Genomic DNA, 24233 nt, shown 5'->3' on the forward strand with positions numbered 1-24233 from the left:
TAAGTGTTTCCTTAACATTGTTATTTTGATAACCTGAAGCTGTTCTGTTACCTCTGGGCTCTCATCCTCTCCTATTTATACAGTGAAGCTCCCACCATAACCACCACTTCCACCACTGCCTCCAGGACCATAGTTTCCTCCACCATATGGTCCCCCCATGTTCCTGCTACCACCAAAATTTCCACTCTTCATTGGACCATAGTTAGAAGGTTGCTGGTTATAATTTCCAAAGTCATTGTAATTTCCACTTCCATAAGTTCCTCCTCCATAGTTGTCATAATCACCTTGGTAGCCCCCACCCTGGTTGCTATATCCAGGTCCTCCACCACCATATCCTCCTCTTCCTCCTCCATAACCAGGGCTACCTCCAAAATTGCCACCTCCAGGTCCTCCTCCATACCCATTATAGCCATCCTCAAATCCACGTCCACTTCCATATTCATCTCCTCTTCCACTCCTAGAACTTTGGACCTCCTGCATATCTTGTCTAGACAATGCCTTTCTTACTTCTGCATTATGACCATTGATAGTGTGGTGTTTTTGCAACACAATTTTATCCACAGGATCATGGTCATCAAAAGTAACAAAGCCAAGGCCTCTTTTCTTTCCAGACTGCCTATCAGTAATTATCTCAATGCTATCAATTTTTCCATATTCTTCAAAGTAATCTCTAGGGTGATGTTCCTCGGTATCTTCTTTAATTCCACTAACAAACAGCTTCTCCACAGTCACATGAGCCCGTTTTTCCAGACTCCTCTCTTGCTACAGCACGTTTTGGCTCAACCACTCTCCCATCAATTGAATGAGGCCTGGCAGCCATGGTAGCATCAACCTCAGCCATGGATGAGAAAGTTACAAAACCAAATCCTCTTAATCTTTTGCTTGCGGGATCCCTCATAACCACACAGTCTGTGAGCTTTCCCCATCACTCGTAGTAGTTTCTCAAACTTTCTTCTGTGGTTTCAAAGCTTAAGCCATCAATAAGTTTATGTAACTGTTCCTTTTTTCTCTCCATCGCGGACTCAGTCGCTTCAGCCCGATTTCCCGCAGCAGAATGAGATCTCCGGGGACCAACCGAACCACTGTAGCTGCTCAAGAAACACCTCCGAGAGCACCTCCGCAGGGGAGCCGGCGCTGCTGCTACTGCCCCTAGAGCTGCTGCCCCTAATATTTCTTTAAATTCATAATGTTTAGTAAAATTTTGAATCTTGATATGACCCAGACATTTTGCTACATTTCTCTAAGTGCTTTTCTGCTCACCCGCATAACATACTGATGATTGGTTCCTTTCTTTGGTCTTCTCCTTCCTTAACCTCTCAGCCTGTGTCTTCATGGAATATATTATGGAGAGTATGAGCCTATCATATGGAAGGTCTCCCATCCTCTCATGAAAAAGTCACCAAGTCTACGTCCTACTTTGCTGGATTAATGCTTCTCCATGAAAGGAAGCTCTTCCATACATTTCCTGAACCTCTTATCCTGACAGCTTCTCAAGGAGATCAGTCCATCTATCTTTTCTCATTCTTTAGCAAATTACCCCTAACATTTCCACAATTAAAAAATAACTATTGCTCTACTCTTGTCTCTTCCTTCTAGTAGCAAAACCAATTCTTTTTTGGTTGATTATTGACTTTCTCTCCTGCATAAAATTATTATCCCACAATCTTACAATAAACTCATTTTTGATACATGTACAAATGTAGCTATTTCAATATCTGGTACATTCTAGGTAGTATTTAAATTTTTCTAATAAAAGGAATATAAAACTGTCTATGATATTAGGGCAATAAAAAGATATCAGGTTTATTTGCCCATGGATGTTGATTAATTAACAAACAAAACTGCCCCAAAGCCTAAAATATTTACCTTTTATCCCTTTGAAGATATTTTCCAACCTATGTTTTAGGAAGAGAACTTGAGTAGGAAGATGAAGGATGAATTATATAGACATTTATTAGATGTAAAGAAATATTTGGAAGGAGACAGTTAGGTAAGAATGATAAAGAACAATTTGAGGTAATGGTATTAGGTATGGAAAAGAGGACAACTTAAAAACCATTGTGTATATAGAATCCAAAAATTCAGTAATGAATTATGATAAGATAAAAATTGGTTTAAAAATGACTAAGTTTTTACTACTAGTAGTTAGATAAATCATGATGTTCTCAAATTTAAGCTGTGGAGAAAAGAGATGGAAAAAAAATTCTAGGAGCAGTGATTTCCATATTAGGTAAATTTAATGCCTCTAAGATATGTATGATGGTTGATGAGATTTTTATTCCTTAAGTAGCCTCCAAGGCAAATGGTGTTATTGAATTTCTTGGTGAATAGAAAATCACTTATGGACATATCAGTAGCTGGTAAATCAAAAGTACAAATAGCTCCCCTAAACCTGTGCTTAAACTGTCATTATTTTATGCAACAGATGATTAGAGATGGTAAAATGATTTAACTATGGCTACATAGTCTAAATGGAGATGTGGAAATGTTTTACTGTATCTACATAGTCTAAATAGATCAAAATAGATGATTTTGGAATACATAATGACACATTCTTAAAATTCAAGCTTCTAAAATGTGATAATGCATATGTTAAAAACAAATGAGGGCCGGGAATATTGCCTAGTGGCAAGAGTGCTTGCCTCATATACATGAAGCCCTGGGTTCAATTCCCCAGCACCACATATATAGAAAATGGCCAGAAGTGGTGCTGTGGCTGAAGTGGCAGAGTGCTAGCCTTGAGCAAAAAGAAGCCAGGGACAGTGCTCAGGACATGAGTCCAAGGCCCAGGACTGGCAAAATACATACACACACACACACACACACACACACAACAACAACAACAACAACAACAACAACAACAACAAATGACAAGGTCAGGCACCAGTAATCCTAGTTACTCAGAAGGCTGAGATCTGAGGATCAGGTTCAAAGCCAGCTTGGGCAGGAAAGTCCATGAGACTATCTCCATTTAACCACCAGAAAACGGGAAGTGGAACTGTGGCTTAAATGGTAGAACACTAGCCTTGAGCTGCAGAGCTCAGGGCCAGCACTGAGCCCCAGAATTCAAATCCCCAAAACCAACCACACAACAAAAAACACAAATGACATGTAGAAATATGTTACTAAAAATAATCAAACCAATATAGAAATTAGAGTACAACCTCAGAGCAGAAGAAAGGAGAATCAGCTTGGTTTATCATATTGTATTTCTTTTTGTAAAAAAACTTCTAGACAATGACACCAAAGGAGAGAGAGAGGCATAAATTATTAGGGAAAAAAATGAAGACAAGGAGTTGAACATTATATGAGAGAAAATAATTTTTTTTAAGTGCAGAGCATAAAATACACCACCCAACTTTGCAGACAAGTCAGAATTATGATTAAGAAGCTGTGCTTGTTATCAGTCAGAAAAAAAAGTTTCAGCAGGATGAGGGTGGGAACCAGATGGTGGAGGGTGGAGAAAAGAGGCTTGCCACTGAACAAGTGGAGGCAGTGAGTGACAGCACACAGATCATTCCAAAGTTTGACAAGGATGGAGGAAAGTGAAGAGGAAGCCCTATGGTTAAGATTGTAAATGTTCCCTAAGAACCACATATTGAAGGATATGTTCACAGCCTATGGGATGATTGGGACATAAGAGAACCTTGAAAAGGTAAGGACCAGTTGAAGGAAGTCCTTGGAGGTGAGACCTTGAAGAGCTCAAGGCTAGCCACTTAGTGATTAATTGGAAATAGGAATCTCAGGTAGTTTCCTGCCTGGCTGGCTTTGAGCTACCATCCTTAGACTTAAGCCTTCTGAGTATCTAGGTTTATAGGCATAACCCTCCCATGTGGAAAACAGTCTCTTCTGCCCAGTCCTTTTCCCACAATGTCCTGTGTTGCTTCAGGTGGTCCAAAGCAACAAGGTCAACTGATGATGAATTGAGAGCAGTAAGGACTGTAATCAATAGTAAATCTTCCTTTCCTTTAAATTATTTATAATTTTTGTTGCAATGAAAAGATGTCTAAAACAGAAAGATATATATGAATTATGATGAAAAAATATGTGTGTGTGTCTGATGCTTTAATTTTAGGTCAGGTGGATACTAGAATAATTCAACCATTTTTGTAAAAAAAATTAGTTTTTAAATTAACAGAACTAAATAGTAGACATATGTCTACTATCTTTAAGAGTTATCTCCAAACTATCTTTTATGTGAATATGATATAAAATATTTAGAGACTGGCTCAAATTACAAATAAAATATCATTGCAGGAGAAAATTTGACCCATCAGATATGAGTATACCATTAGGTGTACTCTTTAGGCACAAAGATTCCCACAATGTGGTTTGCATTTCCAGGCAGTCACTCAATCTAGTGTCTATCATCGTGTCAGGCTCAGAAACATAGTGTCCTCAATGAGAACACAATTAAGAGCACTTAGAAAGCCAATTAATTAACTAAACTGATCAGGCTAATGTTTAAGCCATTTTACTCATTAAAAATAAAAGAGTTTGATTGCTGTGTAGTCTAAGCCCGACTAGTGAGTCAAATTGCTTTAGAGCGTTTTGAGAATCCTGTAAGCAGAACTAAGGGTTATATTATTGAAATCTTTAATGACAGCTGGCATGGATATTGTCACAAATCTCTGAAGTAGTGATACTCTTATTAAGTACCTTCTTGAACAGCTCAGTAAAGCATTGTTTCCTCAGGTGAAGATATACTCTTAGAAATTTCCTTCCAGATTTCTTTTGTTGGCCTGGGGCTCTGAGCTGTTTTTTGCTCATGGCTAGCACGCTTGATCATCACCTCCACTTTCACTTAGTGATTAATTGGAGATGGGGTCCCACTGACTTTCCTGCCCAGCAGGCTTTGAACCTCCATCCTCAGACCTAAGCCTCCTGAGCATCTAATCATAAGACACTAGTGCACAGCAGCACCTTTCATTTTATACATTCTTTCAAAGGGCATTTCCATTTCTCACAAATGTTAATAGCTTTCTACCAAGCAGCAGATGATTTTTTTTCTGCATGGAATGGTGTATGCAGGACACTGTGCAACTTTCAAAATTTCAGTGGCATGCTCCTTGATGAACTTGCTTTTTATTTTTTTACAGCTGGCATAGTTGTGAAAGTAGGTTTCTATGGGGTTCAGTTGTTTTACAACACTCCTATTCCAATTCAAAGTCTAAGGTGGTCTTAATCTACCACTCACTGCAAGAAACTCAGGAAAAAAGTGACTGATATATTGAGCTGTCTTTACCAACAAAATTAGATTTCTCAAGTATAAAAGGAACGTTTAAATGATTAATGGTCCCTATAAATAGCTGTCTTTAATTCAAATTATTTTTTTGTTTAAGAAACAAAACTCTTGAGCATTTGCTTCAACCCAAATGTGAATTATTATGACACATTTGTGATTTTTAGTTTTCTTTTCTGGTACATATGTTAAAATGCAGACCATTGTTATCTATCATGCTCATGTATGAAAAATCCTATTGAATTATTCTATGAATTATCATATGGGGTAATGACTTGGAAAGCATCCATGCATGGTCTTAAGTCCTAACAATAGGAAGATAATAAATTGAATCATTACTTTTTTATAGCTTTTAGAATAACAAACCAAAAACATAAATTTTTTTTATCTTACAGGGCTAAAGGTCAGAATTCTGGTGTGGGTCTTAGTGGATTAAGCTCAATGTTGTAGAATATATACCTTTTGAGAAGTTGTAGGGGAGAAACCATTTCTGCCTCTCTTATATCATCTGTAGAATTCTATTCCTTCTTTTGTTGGACCAAGATTCTTGTTTGACTACTGTTTGTAAAGTAAAATCTGCACTCAGCTTCTAAAGATGTCTACAGTACTCATAACATCCTTCCTCAAACTTCAAAACCACTAACATGGGAATCACTTTCTAATATTTTATCTGTCAGACCCACATTCCTTCTTCTTACAATTTTAAGGACTCTTGTGATTTTACAGGCCCATTCTTATAATCCAGAAGCTTTTTCCTTCTCTCTAAAGCTCCTTAGCTTTAATTACGCCTACGATTTATCACAGGTGGCAAGGATTAACAGGCAGATGCCTTTTGGGAAGGTATTGTTTTGTTTTTTTTTCTTGTCTGCTGTGGGGCTTGAACTCTTGGCCTGGGTGCTGTCCCTGAGCCTCTTTGTGCCCAAGGCTGTCACTCTACCACTTAAGCCCCAGCACTAGTTCCTTTTCTTTCTTTCTTCCATTTTTTTTTTTGTGCTGGTCCTGGGGCTTGAGCTCAGGGCCTGGGCATTGTCCCTAAGCTTTGGATCAAGGCTAGTGCTTTCCTACTTGAGCGACAGTGCCACTTTCAGCCTTTTTCTGAGTAATTTATTGGAGAGAAGAGTCTCGCAGACTTTCCTGCCTAGGCTGGCTTCAAACTGCAATCCTCAGAACTCAGCTTCCTGAGTAGTTAGGATTACAGGTGTGAGCTGCCAGGGCCAGACTTTCAATTCTTCTTAGTACTGATAGCTGAAAAGTGTCAATCTCTCTTGCAATAACTGCATATCAGTTCCTTCTCATGTTTGAAAAGACTACCTACAAAAACAGAAAATAAGATAACAATATGTCTTATGATCTCAGTGTATGCTGATTATCTGTAATTATAAGACTCAAAAATTTGTATCTTGTAATTTTGTGTGTGGCGGGGGGAGTACTGGGGCTTGAACTCTGCATCTTGTGTTAGATTTTTCGCTGAAGGCTGGTGCTCTATCACTTGAGCTATACCTCCATTTCTGGCTTTTTATTATTAGTCACTGTTAAAAAATGCTAAAAACAAAATATAGAAACTCATAGGTCATTATAGACTCATGACATACCATAAAAAGTCACTGAGATTCTGTAGGAGTTAGTTTCCTAACCCAAATAAAGAATGTGGACTTAGAAATTCCTAGTTTCCTTTTTCTCAATATTTATGATCTTTGGTCCAAAAGAAAAAAAGATAAAACTGGGAGGCTAATTATATTTAATTTATACAAATAATACAACAAAACTGACATGAGAACTTAATGATAAATAGAAAATGAAAAGAAAGTGTGTGTGTGTGTGTGTGTGTGTGTGTGTGTGTGTGTGTGTGTGTGTGTAGTTTCAGGTATTTTCTTTCCATTAGTGTCTCAAGGTTATTTGTGCTCAACTTTTCTTAATATTATTCTTACATTCCACTCCTATCACTCCATTTATTTTTCTTGTATTATTCGGCGCTCATAACATAACCTTGGTTTTTCTCTCAAAATCAAAACACTAACCTTGTTCTCTCTCACCAGAGAATGTCTTCAACAAGTCCAAATCAATCTACAATAGATTTTATGTTGCTATAACAAAGTATCTGAGACTTAATTATAAAAAATTATGAAGAAAAGAACATTTATTTAGTTCACAGTTCTGTAATTTCAAATCCAAAATAAGTTGGCTCTAAATGAAGGTGGAGGATAGCAATGATAGCAGCACACAGTGGTAATAGAGTGGCACTGAGAGACAGGAAGCAGAGAGAGGAGACTGGAGTACCACAATCCCCTATTAAAGCATGCCCTTAGTTGGGAATGGGGAATATACAGACTGTGGGCCATATAAGACCTATAAAATTGTTTGATACATGATGGAACAGACATGTGCTTCTTATCATCTGTCCACAGCAGTCTGCCTGCATTGAGAATCTTGTACACCTTGGAATGTTATAAATATCCAAATGGTGTTTGGCAGAAAGAAGACTGTCCATCCTTGTTCAGTTTCACCACCTACCAACAGCACCATGTTAGAGAGCAAGCCTTTAATACTTAGATTTCTGGGGGAACTTTACCCATATTCAAACTACAGCACTACTTATTTGGTGGTTATATTCCTCAAAAATTAGTTATAGAGATCTAAGTTAATTTGTACCATCAATATTATTTTGCGTGAAATATTGTGGTAACCATTTTCAATCCAATATTGAAGAGGCTGGTGCAACAGCATAATGAGTTCTAGGCCAGTCTAGGCTACATAATGAGTTCAAAATCAGTGCGGAGTACATAGTGAGGCATGGATGTATATATTTCACATACATGCACTAAATACACATATATACTATTTTGGGATGTATGCCAAAATCACAGTGAAAAAGTAACATAATTACCCTTTTAGTAGTTAGGTAAAACAACAAAAAATAAATACATAAGCAAATACACTTAGCTTAAAATGATGGTTTTTAATCTGCTTTGTTATTGTGGTCATACACACAGTGAGATTCCAAAAGGCTGAAAATGTTCAGATCTTGTGCTTCATTTTTGGATGAATCATACTGTGTGCTATTTTAAAAAAAACTTGAAAAAAAACCCAACCTGCTCAAAGTCACATGAAATCATGCTTCTTCCAAGGAAAAGCCAGAGATGTATGAACTGTGCCCCCAAATTACCTTTTGCTGAGAGGATGAACTAAAAAGAAGTAAAATAGGGCAGTTTACATGTATTTAAAGCTCAGATTTTCAATAGCGTATTCATAGTCGGTTGTGCCAGAGCAGCTTTTCTAATACATATTAGCTTACATGTTAATGGATAGGGGAATAATAGTAGATGAGTTGACTCATGCTTAGGTTTTTTGTGGCACTTTAATGTTTTGTGCTGTGAAGACATAAAAGCTGAAGGGAAGAGTGATTTAATTGGTTATATGATTTCACTAGGCCTATGTCCTAAAATAATGTTCTTTCACTGTGCACTCTTCATTCTGAATGTTGTTCAATAGTTTTGCAGTTTTCTTTGTGTAAAAAGCAACATAATGAGACAGAGCCATACAACTCTAGTAACTTAGTATTTTGTGCCAAGTCTGTAACTGCTTCTCTACTTTTACCTTTTGATGTTCCCCTTCCCTTGTTTCCATCACTGAAGTATACTCTTTGATGCTGTTATTCCTTTTTTGTTTGTATGTGACAGTCTGGGAATTGAACTCAGAGCCTGGATGCTGTCCCTGAGCTTCTTTGGCTCAAGGGTAGTGCTATACCATTTGAGCTACAGCACCACTTCCAGATTTTTCTGAGTAGTTTATAAGCAATAAGAGTCTCACAGACCTTATTTTTGAAAGGGATGGCTTTGAATCCTGATCTTCAGATCTCAGCCTCCTGAGTAGCTAGGACTATAGGCATAAGACATCCAGATGTAGCTATACTGTCATTCCTTAAGTTACATTCAACTTTTTTTTTTAGGTGAAGTTCTGTTAGTTGTAGAATTTCTTTGTTAGGACCTTTACATACATGTCTTTTATTTTCATTTGGATCATCATTTCTGTCAATGCTATAGTTGAGTGACTGGTGAATTTTTCTATAGTCATTCATAGATTTTTAGAGGCCTAGTCTTCCACCACGTACCATGTAACTAAGAATGTCTGTGCATAAAAGCCAAGCCCCTGCAGTTTTTAACCATTTCTAGGTGAGGGGAAGAAGGATGCGTTAAGGGAACAGTAATGTAGTAAAAAGGGTGAACTGGTTCAAAGTGCAATGCATGCATTTATATAACCATTCCAATTAACGCCCCCCCCCCCACTATATGCAAAAAAAGATGCCCAGGTGATATCAAAGTCTGGCAAGTTTAAGTTTTAAATCATCACTCCCACAACACTTAAGCTGTTACTTAATTAAGACCTTTTTTTTGCACGTAATCATTTTCAGGAATGTAATATATATATATATATCAGCTAAAATGCTTGTTTGATTTGTAGTCTGAAGGTTGGTATGTCCCTAAAACTCCTTCACATTTTACACTCTTCATGAACCAGTGCTTTCAGTGATGCTGTGGCTTTCATTAACAAATTTTACCTCGAGGAGAGTTAGACTTGGTAGCACGCTAACTGCTGTAAATCTACTTCCTATGGTACTTTTACACATTTTTACCTACCGGCCTCTTTTGAAGCGGTCTCAGAATCATATGTGGCATATAGAAACATAATGTTCACTACTGTGTTTTCCAGCGATGTGTATGCATTGAATGGTTTTAACGTGTAGAACTCTGCTCTGAGACACTGGTTTATTTTCTGTAATATTTCATCCTGTGCTGAAGAAAATTCCTTTCCCTCCATCTATGTTCCCCTCTGAAAGAAAACCTTCCTTCCTTTCCTCCTCCTTCCTTCCTTCTCACCTTCCTCGTCTTTTTTTTTTTTTTTTTAACACGTTCTCCCGATAGCTACCAACTCCCTTACCCCTGGCTAGAAAACTCGCTCTGCCATCTCCGCCCTCCTTTCGCACCTTTAAGAAGCCACATCCTCTCTTCCGACTCCTCCCCGGCAAGCCTTTGTCTGCCTCGGCCTCCGTAGCACCGCCCGGAAGTGGAGGGGAAATGCTGCGCACGCGCACCAAAGGTCCTCCGTGCGCTTCCGGCCTGGTTAGTCAGCCCTTTCAACCCTGGGACGCTGCGCTCTGTCAAATCTCGCGGTGTTTGCTGCAGTCAGCGAGCGCGAATCCCGTTCGTTTCTGGCGGGCGCTTTTAGGTCTACTTGTCGCTAGTTCCTCTTAGTGACCCGGAGTCTCCGGGCCGAGCAACATGACTTCCGCGCTGGAGAACTACATTAACAGTATCCTTGAAATGGTGCCGTAAGGGCCGGGGCCACGGTGCCCCGAGGTCGCGGTGCTGCGGGCGGCCCGGGTGCGGGTGAGTGGGTTGAGGGACCCGCGGACGCATCCCGGTGCAAACGAGCGGGCTGAGATCCGCGCGTCCCGTGCCGGGGGCCCAGATCCCCTCTGCGGCCTCCGGAGGGCTCAAGGCATCTTTTCATTTTCGTCTTAAAAAAGAAAAAAAGCCTAGTGCAGTTATCCAGAACTATCCCTTGTGTAAGAATCCCCCCCCCCCCCGCCCCATTGGTTCTTACCGTTTTTCCTAATTCCTAAATGTACAACTTTGGGTGTGGGACCCGCTGGCGAGGATGGTTTTGTGAATTCATGTATTGTTACTTATTTTATTCATGTGTAGTTACTTGTTATGGTGGTCATTGTTTCAGGATAGCAAAAAATGTAGTCTACAAATTGAATTTCTGTTCCCGCATCACTTGAAGTGTCAGCTTATTGGTAGAATAAAGAGGATTAATGTTTGCAATTGTAATGGATCATAGTGATGGTCAAGTTCCCTCTTAAAAACACTTCTAGGGTTTTTAGTGTGCTATTTAAAAATCTCAGGGCCCAAACGTTGCTCTGTTATATACAAATAAGGACACAAGTTAGAATAGTGAACACTTAACATGCAAGTATTATTGCTGTCTTCTGGCATTAACTACAGATGCTTTAATTTTTAATTCCCAAAGCACTGATTTTTAAGCCAACTGTCTCAACGTCCTTGAAATCACACAATGTTGATGATTTTTGGCAATAATTTAACTTTATTTTATAGATGATAAAAGAGGCCTTAGAAAGGTAGGAGGTGCTTTGCCCAAAGTCATGGATTGGCTACCATCTTAAGCTGTTTTTAAGACACTATGTACTGATCACAAAAGCAGATTAATGTAAAGAAGTTAAAAATTCCCTAAGTTTCTCCATAGTGTACATAGCAGCTCTATTGAATAACTGGGTCTTGAATCTAATTTTATTTTTTTAAACTTTAAGTATTTAAAACCATACCCCTACCTGACTCTTAAAAGTTTTATTTTGTATTCTCTGAGAAATGCTTTCCTTAATTCAGATACCAGGAACTGTTGCTGTTATTACTTCTGATGGGAGAATGATTGTGGTAAGTCCTTGGCATTTTTATTCTTTCTTGTTTAATGCCTTCTGTACCTTTGCAATTTTCTTATTCCACTCTTTACCTTCGTTTTTTACTGTTCCACATGTTTTCTTCACTCAAAAACTTTGAGTGTATGATCAATACAAGGCTTCTTGGTGATAGAATAATAGATTGCCTTATCAGCCCCTGGTCGGGCCTGAAAAAATCTGTATTTTTATTTGTTTTCCCCTTCCACTTTTTTATTGCTTTCCCCCTAAAGTGCTCTGACATTTGCCACATGAATCACAAGTTTTTGAAACTTTTTGTTGTATGTATAGTCATATATTTATTGCTGAAGAAATGAAGTTTGAGGAGTAAGTCCTAATGCAATTTCATTTGAAGAAGCATGAATTGTGTATAGGGAAACTAAGAAAGCTATGATATCACCCCAAGATAGAATTCTGTGGGACTGTTGTATTCACAGTCTTTCTTGAAGAAAATATTATTTGTTATATGACTAATTAAATCCCATATTTTTTCATTCTAAAGTTTGCTTTTTTTTCTTTTTAGTCCTCAGTGAGTACTGACTACTAAGTCTTAAGTGCTGGACTGTGTTTTTTACCAAATGTATATCATAAGCAAGGCATCTTATATTACTTAGCCATGTGTAGTCTTCAGTGAAGCTGTTAGCTTATATTCTAGGTTAATAAACAGTGGCAGAACACAATCATGAATGACCTAAATTGAGTTTTATTGCAAAACCAAGGTTAGTTGCCTTCTTCTGTAGTTAAGGAAACAAATATGTTTTTTAGGTGTATGTATTTTAGCAACTTTAGGCAGTTAAAAATATTTTAATTTCAACATTCGAAGACGTCCATTGCTTTTGACAGGTATTTTAAAAAACTTTTATATTGAAGAAAGATATGTAATAAGTATTTCAGTACTAGAGTTCCAGAGTTCTCTATTTCTTTGATGTAATCAAATAGCTACATGTAAAATGAATCAGTTTATATATGAATATTTATAGTAACTGTTTGCTAATTAATATGGTAAATACTCTGTATGTATTTTGTCTCATTTCCCAATTCTGGGTACCAATTCCTTTTTATGTCATTCTGATTCTGTGTATTTTGATTTCCAGAACATGAAACAGTTAAAAGTGAGCTGGAGGGCTGGGAGTATGGCCTAGTGGCAAGAGTGCTTGCCTCCTACACATGAAGCTCTCAGTTCAATTCCCCAGCACCATATATGTGGAAAACGGCCAGAGGGGGCGCTGTGGCTTAAGTGGCAGAGTGCTAGCCTTGAGCAAGAAGAGGCCAGGGACAGTGCTCAGGCCCTGAGTCCAAGACCCAGGGCTGGCAAAATAAATAAATAAATAAAGTGAGCTGGAGAGATTAACCAACTATATCCAGTATACTTTGTTGTTTCTTAAGCAAATTTTGTATCATCTAAGCTGCTAGATCCATGGTTTCCTTTATCTCAAACTAAATTACTTTCATACAAGTTTCTTTGATTATTTTCAAGTTCTAGTTTTCATTGGTAGTCATATTTATATCTACATTATTTGATTATTGGGAATTAAATAGTAATGTGAGACAGCATACTGGCAATAAGAAAATATGCACTGCTATCTATCACTACCTTTTGAAGTTTGTAGATACTTATGGGATAAACTTGTGTCTCTGAAAAAAGTGACCGTTTTTATTACTGCTTCACAATAGTATAATGTAGTTATTTAGGGATATGGTCATAAGTGGTGGTCTTTTGAGATTGGGATCCAGGATCTGATGCCAACTATTTTTGAGATCAGTTCTCTGTGCCTCAAAATGGACGTAATTACAGTTTTATCACACAGGGCAGAGGTTAGTTGAAATAATGTGTAGTGTGGGTACCACGGTGACTTGAAGTACTAAGTATGCAGTGATACTGTTATCTTGTCATAGCCAGCATGTAAGTTTTCCCCTAACTTGTGTATCATTTTTGAGAATCTCTATTTTAATTTGTATTTTTAGAATGTTAGGTCCTAGGTGACATGAGCTTTATGTTTCTTGGAAATACTGTGGTATATAGGTAGGTATCCTTTGCAACTATCAATAATGCCACACACTAGTCAGGTGTATAGTAAGCAACCAAGAGATAAATTTTGTGTCCTGAAATATGACTGGTTATCAAAAAGGGCTTTTTATTTGATGGTTAAGTTATATTTAAGGTAGGTAGTTAACTAATAGCCAAAGTGGTTATGAGTGAATTTACATGTATAAGTAAACAAGCATATTTGTCTTTCTCCTGAATGCTTTCTTTTCAGGGAACACTAAAGGGCTTTGACCAGACCATTAATTTGATTTTGGATGAAAGCCATGAACGTGTATTCAGCTCTTCACAGGGAGTAGAGCAAGTGGTGTTGGGATTATACATCGTAAGAGGCGACAATGTGTAAGTAAAAGTGAGGTTACAGTTTTACTTCATTGCTTTATAGAGAAGAGGTCTTTCTCACAAGTATCATACCATATCATTCATACATAGTTAATAGAATGAATACATTCCTTTGCTTTGTAAACATAACTTTATTGGCTTGAAGCAGGCAAATCTATGTATTGTGTGTGTGTGCGCGTGCGTGCGTGCATTCATGTGCATTTGTGTGCTGATCCTGGGGCTTGGACTTGGCTTAGATCTAACTCATATAACTTACTCATTCAAGGCTGGCACTCTGCCACTTGAGTCATATCTTCACTTCCAGGGTTTTGCTGGTTAATTGAAGACAAGAGGCTTGGATTTACCTTTCTCAGCTGGCTATGCACCTTGGTCCTCAAATCTTACCCTCTTGAGGAGTTAGGATTACCCATGTGGCCACCAGTGCCCAGCTAAATCTATACATTTTATGTTAAGATTTTTCAGGAGCTAACCAAAGTGATTGCTATAAATTAAACTTTTTCCTAATAAGATGTATTCATATTTGTACTGCCTAAGCAGCCTGGATAGAGTCTAAGTAGAACACTGGTGAGCACCATGTATGTACTTTATTGGAGTGACTTGTGACAGTATTCTTGGAAATAACCTGAATTTCAGTGGAACAGATATACACAGCTAAGGTTCAGTGGTAGAGTTTGCAATATGTCTTTGAAATTTCCTGCTTGGGCAATTTAACATAACTCATTCATAATTTATTAACAAATAACACTTAAGATTATGTGTAATTGATGTAGTTAAGATTAGACCCAAATCCCCTGAATAGTATAAATCATCAGGTTTATATTGAGATTGTGTGTACTAGTTTATGAAAGTTTCTTGTATTTAAAAAAACTTTAAAACTTTGCCCTTAATGGTATGCTAGATCTCATGATTGCTACAGTTATTAGAATTTTGACTAATGTCTTGTTAGCTTAAAATTAGCTGGAGTGGGTGCTTTTGTATGAACGATATTAGTAAGGTAAAATAAAATCAGTATAAATATAAATTGTTTTATTCTGTATTTCTCTGCTGTGATATGATTTGATTAATAAGATTTGAAAGAAGCATGCATATTTAAAATTTTTGTCTTGACTCTGGATTTTTTTTTTTCATGAATAATTATAGTGCAGTCATCGGAGAAATTGATGAAGAGACAGATTCTGCGCTTGACTTGGGGAATATTCGAGCAGAACCTCTAAACTCTGTAGCACACTGAAGAAAAACTACACATTAGACATCTGTAAATCTTGTACAGAAGCTAGTTATTCTGAAGATGATTTTTAGAATTTTTATGTATGTATAATTGTGGACTTTGACTTCATATTGATTCACTGTAATGTGTAAATTAAAATACTTCCACATTTTTATTGGCCTAAATTAAGTATTGTAGCTTGGCTTTATTTTTTCTATTAAATAATGTAAAAACATAATAGTCATTTTGAAAACTTAGAAAAAATTAACATTTTGTGATATTATACCACGAGAACTTTTTGTATGAATGATACCAATATTGCAAGACATTTATGTATCTCTTACAGTTGAGAAAGTCGCCAGAACACATCTTGCCTTCTGCAGATATCTCATTTACAGGTGTTTATTCCACTGCATTAGTGGTAGCTTGTCAGAGTTTAAAAGTGGCACTTAGTAGTATAGGCAAATGTGTGTTGGTGAAGTAAAGGAAAAACATACCGAACAAGTTTTAGTAAATTGGGCCAGAAGTTAAGACTTGAATACTAAGGATATAGAAAAGATAGGATTAGTCAAATCTTTATACCTGGTAGGCTAGATACAAAAGTAGAATGAACACTGAGTTTTTTGAAATTCAGTGTATGAAAACTTTGCTTCCATGTAGTCTTAAAAACCATTGTGGCTTTTACTTTTTAAAATTGGCAGTGTCTAACATTAAAGGATTTTTGTTGTAAATGTGGGTAAGTAAACCTTAACTTTGGAGCAGTGCTTGCTGTTGTGACTCACTGGTTCCGTAATTCTTTATTTCAGAAATAAACTTGACTTTTAAAAAGAATATAAAAACAATGCTGTAAATAGTGTTTTTATAATTCCAGCTAGTACACAAAAGCTCTAATCCATTTTGTGGATAAAAGAATAGAAAAATATTTATATCCCTTTAGCTAAAAAAATTTTAATTGAATGCTTACCAAAAAGGGATTGACAAACTTCCCATAAAGCTTTGTACAGTAAAAAATTTTAGGTCATATGGTCTCAATCCTCGTTAACTGCAGCTGTAACACAGAGGCAGCAATAGATATGTAAATTGTGGATGACTCCCAATAAAACCAATATATGAGAGCAGATAGCCTGGATTTGGCCTGAAGTTCAGGTTTCTTTACTCCTGCCTAAGCAATAAAAGTTCAAAAAGAAGAGATGATGACCAGTTTGTATAAATCCTAAAAAGAGCTTCTGGAATGCATTTTTTTTCAGAGCATTTACAAATGTGGTTCATTCACGTTTTTTAAAATGAAATAGTTATGATAGTTGAGGTTAAAAACAAAATGGAAACAAGCCTTGTAAAGAGATGTTGGTGATTTTCTTCATTGGCCACCAAGCACTATCACCCTAGAGTAATGATATCATAGTCTCTGGGAGGATTAGAGAGATTAATCAGTATTGCTATTAGTATTTCGTACAGATTTTGCTTTTGTAATGCAAGGTTTTACAATGTACAGTAAAATGAGGATGCAAGATAGTTAAAGCAAGTTTAAAGAGTCAAATAAGTAATCATATTTGAAATTAATAAATTCTAAAAATTGAGAATACTAAACATTTTCTGGTTAAGAAAAATCCACTCTTAATGGGACAAATAGTTCCAGATTAGACCTTTATCAAGTTTCTTGACATACCAACAGAAATAACACCTAAGTAAATATAAGCCATAGTACTCTTTGTGAGTCCTCTTTAAAAATCTTCAAAAGAAAAAATCTTTGGTGTGTTTTGTGGTACATGATAGGAAAAAAAAATCCATGTTTTTCATTAATGATTAATGGAGAAAGTGAATGAAAATATATCAGGAGTATAGCTAAGTTTTTATTCCTAGGTATACTTGGTAAACTTTTTATACTCAAAACAAGTCAAGTGGAATTTGCTTTTATGAGAATTGTAAGGGAGCCATAACCATTGGTGTTAGTATGATTACAATATTAATTTTTAAAATATTCCTTAGTGAAGCTGTAATAATTTTTATTTATAAAAAGGCTCATATCAGTCTTAATACTAGTGTACTTTTATGACTTAGAAGGTACAACTTAAACCAGCTTCATAAATGAATTAAAGATAATTTTGGCAAGATAGTTTCATTAAACTTAATTAGGGCAATTAGCTTCAAAATGCAGCTTTTTAACTGAAAAGATTCTAAAATAATGGTTTTGAATTATATTGTTTTCAGGTTAAAGTCTTTTGATGGGTTAAATGATGTCATGCTAACAGTTTTGTCTTAAAGTGTTAGAAATCTTGATGTCAGAACAATAAACACTTAATATTTGCTTTATTTAAACATCCTGTGTAATATTTTATAAAATCTTGAAGTTTTAGCTAACCGAGACAGTAGGACTGAAAAATTTTATGTTGATAGTGCAAATAAATAATAATATCCAGAAAGTCACCAAGTGGGACAGAAAGTAAGCAATCCAAATAATGGTGTGTGATTGCTTGCCTAGTAGCCTATTATAAAGCAGACCTTTACTGGTATCATCATACATGCTCAACTTCAAGATAATTAGCATTTTGTATTTACTGGGTACGTATAATTTGGCCAGGCATGATGGCAGAATCATATAACAATCATTTTGTATGGAGGGAAATTGAAATCTAGCATTACCTTATAAGAAGTAATCATCAGGGTACTTTATTCAATCACATTATACTTTCCCTATCTCTAGAAAGTATGTTTTAGATATAGATCGTATTGGTCAATTTTTCTGTATTGTTTTGTAAGATTGCTAAGTGCAGGTTTCATAACTCTTAAGGATGAAAGCAAAATGGAGCTAGAGGAATTTTATATCATTTATTAATGGTATAGTCTTTTCTGCCCACTTCTTTCATTTGTGAGAATGAGAAATTGAGAACTGAGTTTAAGATGCTTTTCAAAGATTAGAAGATTTAGCATTAAAGACATTTAATATAGAAATATTACAGAAGTAAGGCTTTTCTTAATTTTTCATCATATATGATTTTAAAGTATTATGTGCCAGAAGTAATACTGAACAATTATTACTGTTAACTAGCTCCAGAGTCCTATTGTATTACTTCTACTACGTTATGTCAGTTTTATAACACAGCTTCCCTGTTCTCATTAGGACAGTATTCAGTTATACTTGTAAACAGTGTGATTTTAGTTTTCTCTGTATGTACTGGCTTTATAAATACTATATAAGGAAAAGTTACCAATTGTTTTAGGTATGTTAAAAGAGTAGTTCAGGAGTAGGATTTTGTATGTGGGAGACATTGTGTCGTGTGTCACATTAAAAACTCAGCTGTGTGTGTGTGTTGAGAGGAACAGTGTAGATAATGTTTTATATCTGTATTAAGCACATGTATGTGCGTGCATGTGTGTTTAACTTAATTGCTTCATATCAGGAACATTGTAATTTTCATTCACCTTAAAGGTTACTTCATATTTAAAAAATTACATCTCACAATCTGATGAGCATAGTTTATTATTACGTAGGACAGGGCCAGAGTCTTAATTCATACAAATAGGAACAATTTTTAAGGAGGAATTGTTAATTAGGCATGTGGATGGTATAGGCTTGAGAGTGTGACACAGCTTCTAGTACTAGCATGTGACTTACCATGTCTTGATTGCTCCTGTGAAGCAACTTGCTTCATGTATTGTGAAGGTTAACAAGCAATTAATATGGGAACATACTAGTTTGTCAAACATTGATCTTAATGTTGAATGATAGACTTCATTGTATTTAACATGATCTACAAGAAAATACTTAAAAGTTGAGAGCATTCCCAGGTTAATTTCCTTGATGGGGGAGGAGTTGGAACTAACAATTCTGACAGATTTGGAGGTTTATTGGAAGTAAAAATAATGCCTTTCCTTTGTACCAAAGTAATGTGACAGTTTGATCATATTTCAAACCTTTCAGGAATTTTTTTTGTACTTTCACACTTGCAATATAAATATGGTTTCTACCTGAACTGTTAATGTTCATCTTTGTAGTCAAGAAACAGGGATAGAGGGAACATTCCTGAATATAATAAAAGCTGTATAGGACAAACCTACAGTTATCATTACACTTCATGGCGAAAAGTTAAAGACATTTCCTTTAAAATCAGGAGCAAGACAAGGATGTTCGCTCTTCACTCCTCTTCAACATAACACTAGAATTCCTAGCCAGAGCAATAAGGCAAGAGGCAAATAAATATAAAGGTGGTCCAAATAGGGAAAGATAAAGTAAAACTCTCTCATTACAGATGACATGATCCTGTATTTAAAGAACCCGATAGACTCTACTCTCCCAAAACTTTGGTAAAGTAGCAGGATATAAAATGCCCTCCCCCCCAATCAATGGCTTTTCTGTATGCAAACAATGCAAACAGGAAGGGTGAAATCAGGAAAGCAACTCCTTTTGCAATAGCCTAAAAAAAAATGAATAATCTTAACCAAAGAAATGAAAGATTTCTATGATGAAAAATTAAAAAACCTGAAAAAGTAAATTAAAGCATAAGGAAATGGAATAATCTCCCATGCTCCTGGATTGGGAGGATTAACATCGTGAAAATGGAATAATGCCAAAGGCTATCTACAAATTCAATGCAATACCTATGAATATCCCAACACCATTCTTTAATGAAATAGAGGAAGCAATCCAATAATTCATATGGAACAATAAAAGACCCCAAATAACAAAAAAACAATCCAGAACAGAGCTGGAGGAATATCAACACCAACCTTCAAACTCTATTACAAAGCTATAGTAACAAAGTTGTGTTGTATTAGCACAAGAACAGACCTGAAGACCAATGGAATAGAACTGAAGGCCCAGAAATGAACCCAGAGACTTAGGGCCACTTAATCTTTGAAAAAGGAGCTAAAAAAAAAAAAAAAAAAAAAGGATGGAAGAGAGACAACCTCTTCAACAAAAAGTGTTGGAAAATTGCTTAAACACCTGTTACAAACTAAAGGTAGATCATTATATATCACCCTGCACCAGAATCAATTCCAAGTGGATCAAAGACCTTGAGGTAAAATCAGATACACTGCAAACACTGCAGGAAGGAATAGAAGAAACACTTGGGCTCCTTGGCACAGGTAGAAACTTTCTTAATAAAGGTCCAGAAAAACAACAAATCAAAGAAAGGCTGGACAAATGGGATTGTATCAAACTGCAGAGTTTCTACATGGCAAAGAACATAGCAAGATAAATAGAAAGCCCTCGGATTGGGAGAAGATCTTCACTGGCCATACAACAGACAAGGACCTCTTATCTAAAATATACATAGGACTCAAAAAATTAAGTCTCCCCCCCAAAAAAGCCTCAAAGAAACAACTGTCCCCTTAACAAATGGGCTGTCTTAAAGAGATACTTCTCTGAATAAGAACTGAGAATGGCCAAGAGGCACATGAAGAAGTGCTCAACTTCATGGGTCATAAAAGAAATACAAATCAGAACAACATTGAGATTCCACCTCACCTCATTAAGAATGGCCATTATCGGGCTGGGGATATGGCCTAGTGGCAAGAGTGCTTGCCTCATATACATGAGGCCCTAGGTTCGATTCCCCAGCACCACATATACAGAAAATGGCCAGAAGTGGCGCTGTGGCTCAAGTGGCAGAGTGCTAGCCTTGAGCAAGAAGAAGCCAGGGACAGTGCTCAGGCCAGGCCCTGAGTCCAAGCCCCAGGACTGGCCAAAAAAAATAAATAATAATGGCCATTATCAAGAAAACTAATAACAATAGATGCCAGAGGGGATGTGGCCAAAAGGGAACTCTTCTACACTGTTGGTGGGAGTCTTAACTTGTTCAACCACTCTGGAAAGCAGTGTGAGGTTCCTCAGAAGACTAAACATAGAGTTCCTCTATAACCCAGCAACCCCACCCTTGGGCATTTACCCAAATGATTACAAGCAAGACCACACTAAAGCTACCAACACAACTGGGTTCATCATAGTACAACTTGCCATCCCTTAATATGGAACCAACCCAAATGCCCCTCAGTAGATAAATAGATCAAGAAAACATAGTACATATACACAATTGAAGGCTATGCTTCTATCAGAAAGAATGACATTGTTCAATTCGTAAGGAAATAGGCTTGGAAAAAATTGTATTAAGTGAAGTGAGCCAGACTCAAAGAAACACAGATTTTATGATTCCATCATTGGTAATAATTAGTACATGTCTAGGATAGGCCTAACAGAAGATCACAATAGCTCATAGCTAGTACATATGAACACATAAGATAATGCTAAGTAAAGCGAACTTGGAAATAAGTGGTTTATCATTGTTTTCAACATACCATGTAAGATTATGCCTTTTTTCTTTTGTCTTTCTTCCCCATGGTTTTGCCTCTGACTTCACTGTAAATGATTTTGGTGCCCTGGGTATTGTATATATGTTTACTGGAACTAGGGAAGGGAAGGGGAACATCAAAATGGAGAGCAAAAGGGTAAAATGCAAACCAATGCGACGCAATACTTACAAGACAATATGCTGTAAACCAACTGTGCAACTGGGAGGGGGCGAGGAATTGGAGAAGGGAAAAGGTGGGAGAAAAAAATGAGGGAGTAGGTAAGAAGTTTGATAAGAAATGTATGGAACTTTAACCCCTTTGTACATCACTTTGATAATAAACACAAATAAATTAAAAAGAAATTTTTAAAAAGAAATTCTGGCTTAGGATAAGGCCATTCCCCACAAAATGAACACCGACACAATAAAGGTATCCATTAGAGGATCGAAGAGCCCTTATGGGGGACACCGAGAAAAGACTTAAGATTAACACTGCTGGAGTGATTGGTAAATAGGTTAGTATAGAATTTTTAATTATAATAAAACATTCATTACAGTCAGCATAGACATGCACAGCACGAGGCGAATGACAAAAGATGTTATTTCAGTTTGACATCAGTCTCCAAATTATAGATGGGATCACTAATGATCTACCATATACAAAGCCATCATCTGTAAATATCTTTCCTAAGGGCCAACAGATAGGTAATGAAAGCTTAATTAATAGCTTTATGTGAGCTCATCCATACTAATGCTTTCAAGCCACACATCTTTCTGGCTGCCAAAATGAGTAATCTAAACTACGTGTTAGCTCATTGTACACAAAGAAGTACAATAGCCACAGTGGTGGTTCTCAATACTCGAGAGCAAACTATATTCACTTTATGTCATTATTGGGTAACAACTGAATCAGTATTGTGGAGTGAATCAGTGGCTGCTAGCTAGCTCTCTAGGGGCAGAATGTCCTCAAATGAGGAACCAATTAGGCCTACTTTGAAGTGGCTTTGATTTCAATTTCCCTGACATATTCATATTGAAACCAGTGGTTTAGACCACAAGCCCAAAGTCCAGGAGTCCCATTTTACATCTCACCATTTGCCCTTCTATGCCAAATGGAAGACAGAAAGACCTTCATTACATGGCATGCATGGGAAGATAGCACTGGAGTACATTTTAGCTGTCTTTGGCTTCAGGTTAAAAAGGAAGAATTGGAGGCAAGCTGTATCTCCTAGACCCAGATTTTCATATACCAATACAGTTATGATAAGATGTAATTTATAAATTAAGCACAGTAGGATATGTGACACAACCAATAATTATAATTTTTAAAACTTATTTATTGTCAAAGTGATGTACAGAGGGGTTACATTTTCATATATAAGGCAGTGAGTACATTTCTTATCAAATTTGATACCTCCTCCCTCATTTTTCTCCTACCTTTTCTTCTCCCCACCTCCCCCAATCAAGTTGTACAGTTGGTTTACAGCATATAGTCTGTAAGTATTGTTGTTACATTGGTTCACCTTTTACCCTTTGTCTCTCCATTTTGATGTTCCCCTTCCCTTTCCTAGTTCTGGTAAATGTATACACAATAATCAGGGTGCCAAAATCTGAGATTTATAACTTTTAAAAAAACATTTCATAATTTTGATTCGATTTGGCCTGGAAGACAACTTAATTTCTTTTTTAATTTTTTGGTTCCAAGACTTGAGTTTGAATATGTACTTTGGTTTCTCACCTAGCAGGGCCTGCTGTAGAAGTCCGATGATAAACTCTATGTTTAGAGTGGACACCTGTCAAAGGACTTGAGTATCAGTTTTGCCTTATTGTTGCCAGGTCTTATGGAGTGAGACAATCGTCATGTTTTCGCATTATTTTCTGTAGTCATTCTTATCCTAGCATCTTTAAATTTTTTATTAAATAATTCTGCCTCTTTTTACCTTTGCTCTATGGAATTAAGGAAAAGTTCTGTGCATAGAGTTGCAACCAGGAATTTAAAGAGCACTCAGATTATTATTTGTACATTAATTTATTTGATACATACTTAGTGAGAACATTATTTGGCAAGTCCTCTTTAGGGAACTGAGAAATGCACTGGAATAAAGTGTACGGAAAGGGCTGTCATCTGGGCTACTACATGATGGCAACAGGATGAACATTCCAGAAAAAGAATGACATGTTCAGTGGTCATGAAACAACATTTACTGCCTTGGGAAAGACAGAAAGCTACTTCAACTGTGATTAAATCAATGTGAATTTGGATAAGAGGAAACCCTTGAAGTCAGGAAAGGAAAAAAAATGAATAAGGGGATAGGAGTCATACATTGTATAGGACCATACAAAACATTACAAAATTTAGCTGTTTTGTGGGCGGAGGATTATTGTATAATTTTTAATATTAAAGTGGGTTATCTATAGCACTCTACCTGGGTCTATTATGTTAGTGTATAAGAATAGTATATAAAGATAGACTATAAGAACAACGTGTGGAGAGTTGTTAGAATTATACAAAATATTAACACAAAGGAGAGTGGATTTTTGTCTATATAAATTGGCAGAAAATTTCAAATTCTATGGAGTTTGGGAGGTACTACAGTTAAAATTAACTTACTTATTCAATCTAGTCTTTGAGCAAGGGA

At 36.5% G+C, this 24233-nt stretch overlaps 1 protein-coding gene and 1 pseudogene across 1 annotated transcript; one reads left to right on the plus strand and one right to left on the minus strand.

Annotated features, from left to right (window-relative positions):
- LOC125347063 lies at positions 1-1015 on the minus strand (annotated as a pseudogene).
- A 9365-nt stretch (positions 1016-10380) lies between these two features.
- Positions 10381-15482, plus strand: Lsm8 (LSM8 homolog, U6 small nuclear RNA associated). The gene is made up of 4 exons (XM_048340118.1): positions 10381-10549; positions 11654-11694; positions 13973-14100; positions 15241-15482. The coding sequence occupies exons 1-4, from the start codon at positions 10519-10521 to the stop codon at positions 15329-15331; spliced, it is 291 nt and encodes a 96-aa protein (XP_048196075.1). The 5' UTR covers positions 10381-10518; the 3' UTR covers positions 15332-15482.
- Positions 15483-24233: the final 8751 nt, after the last annotated feature.

The sequence above is a fragment of the Perognathus longimembris genome, chromosome 2 (assembly GCF_023159225.1).
Source record: "Perognathus longimembris pacificus isolate PPM17 chromosome 2, ASM2315922v1, whole genome shotgun sequence".
Lineage (NCBI taxonomy): Eukaryota > Metazoa > Chordata > Mammalia > Rodentia > Heteromyidae > Perognathus > Perognathus longimembris.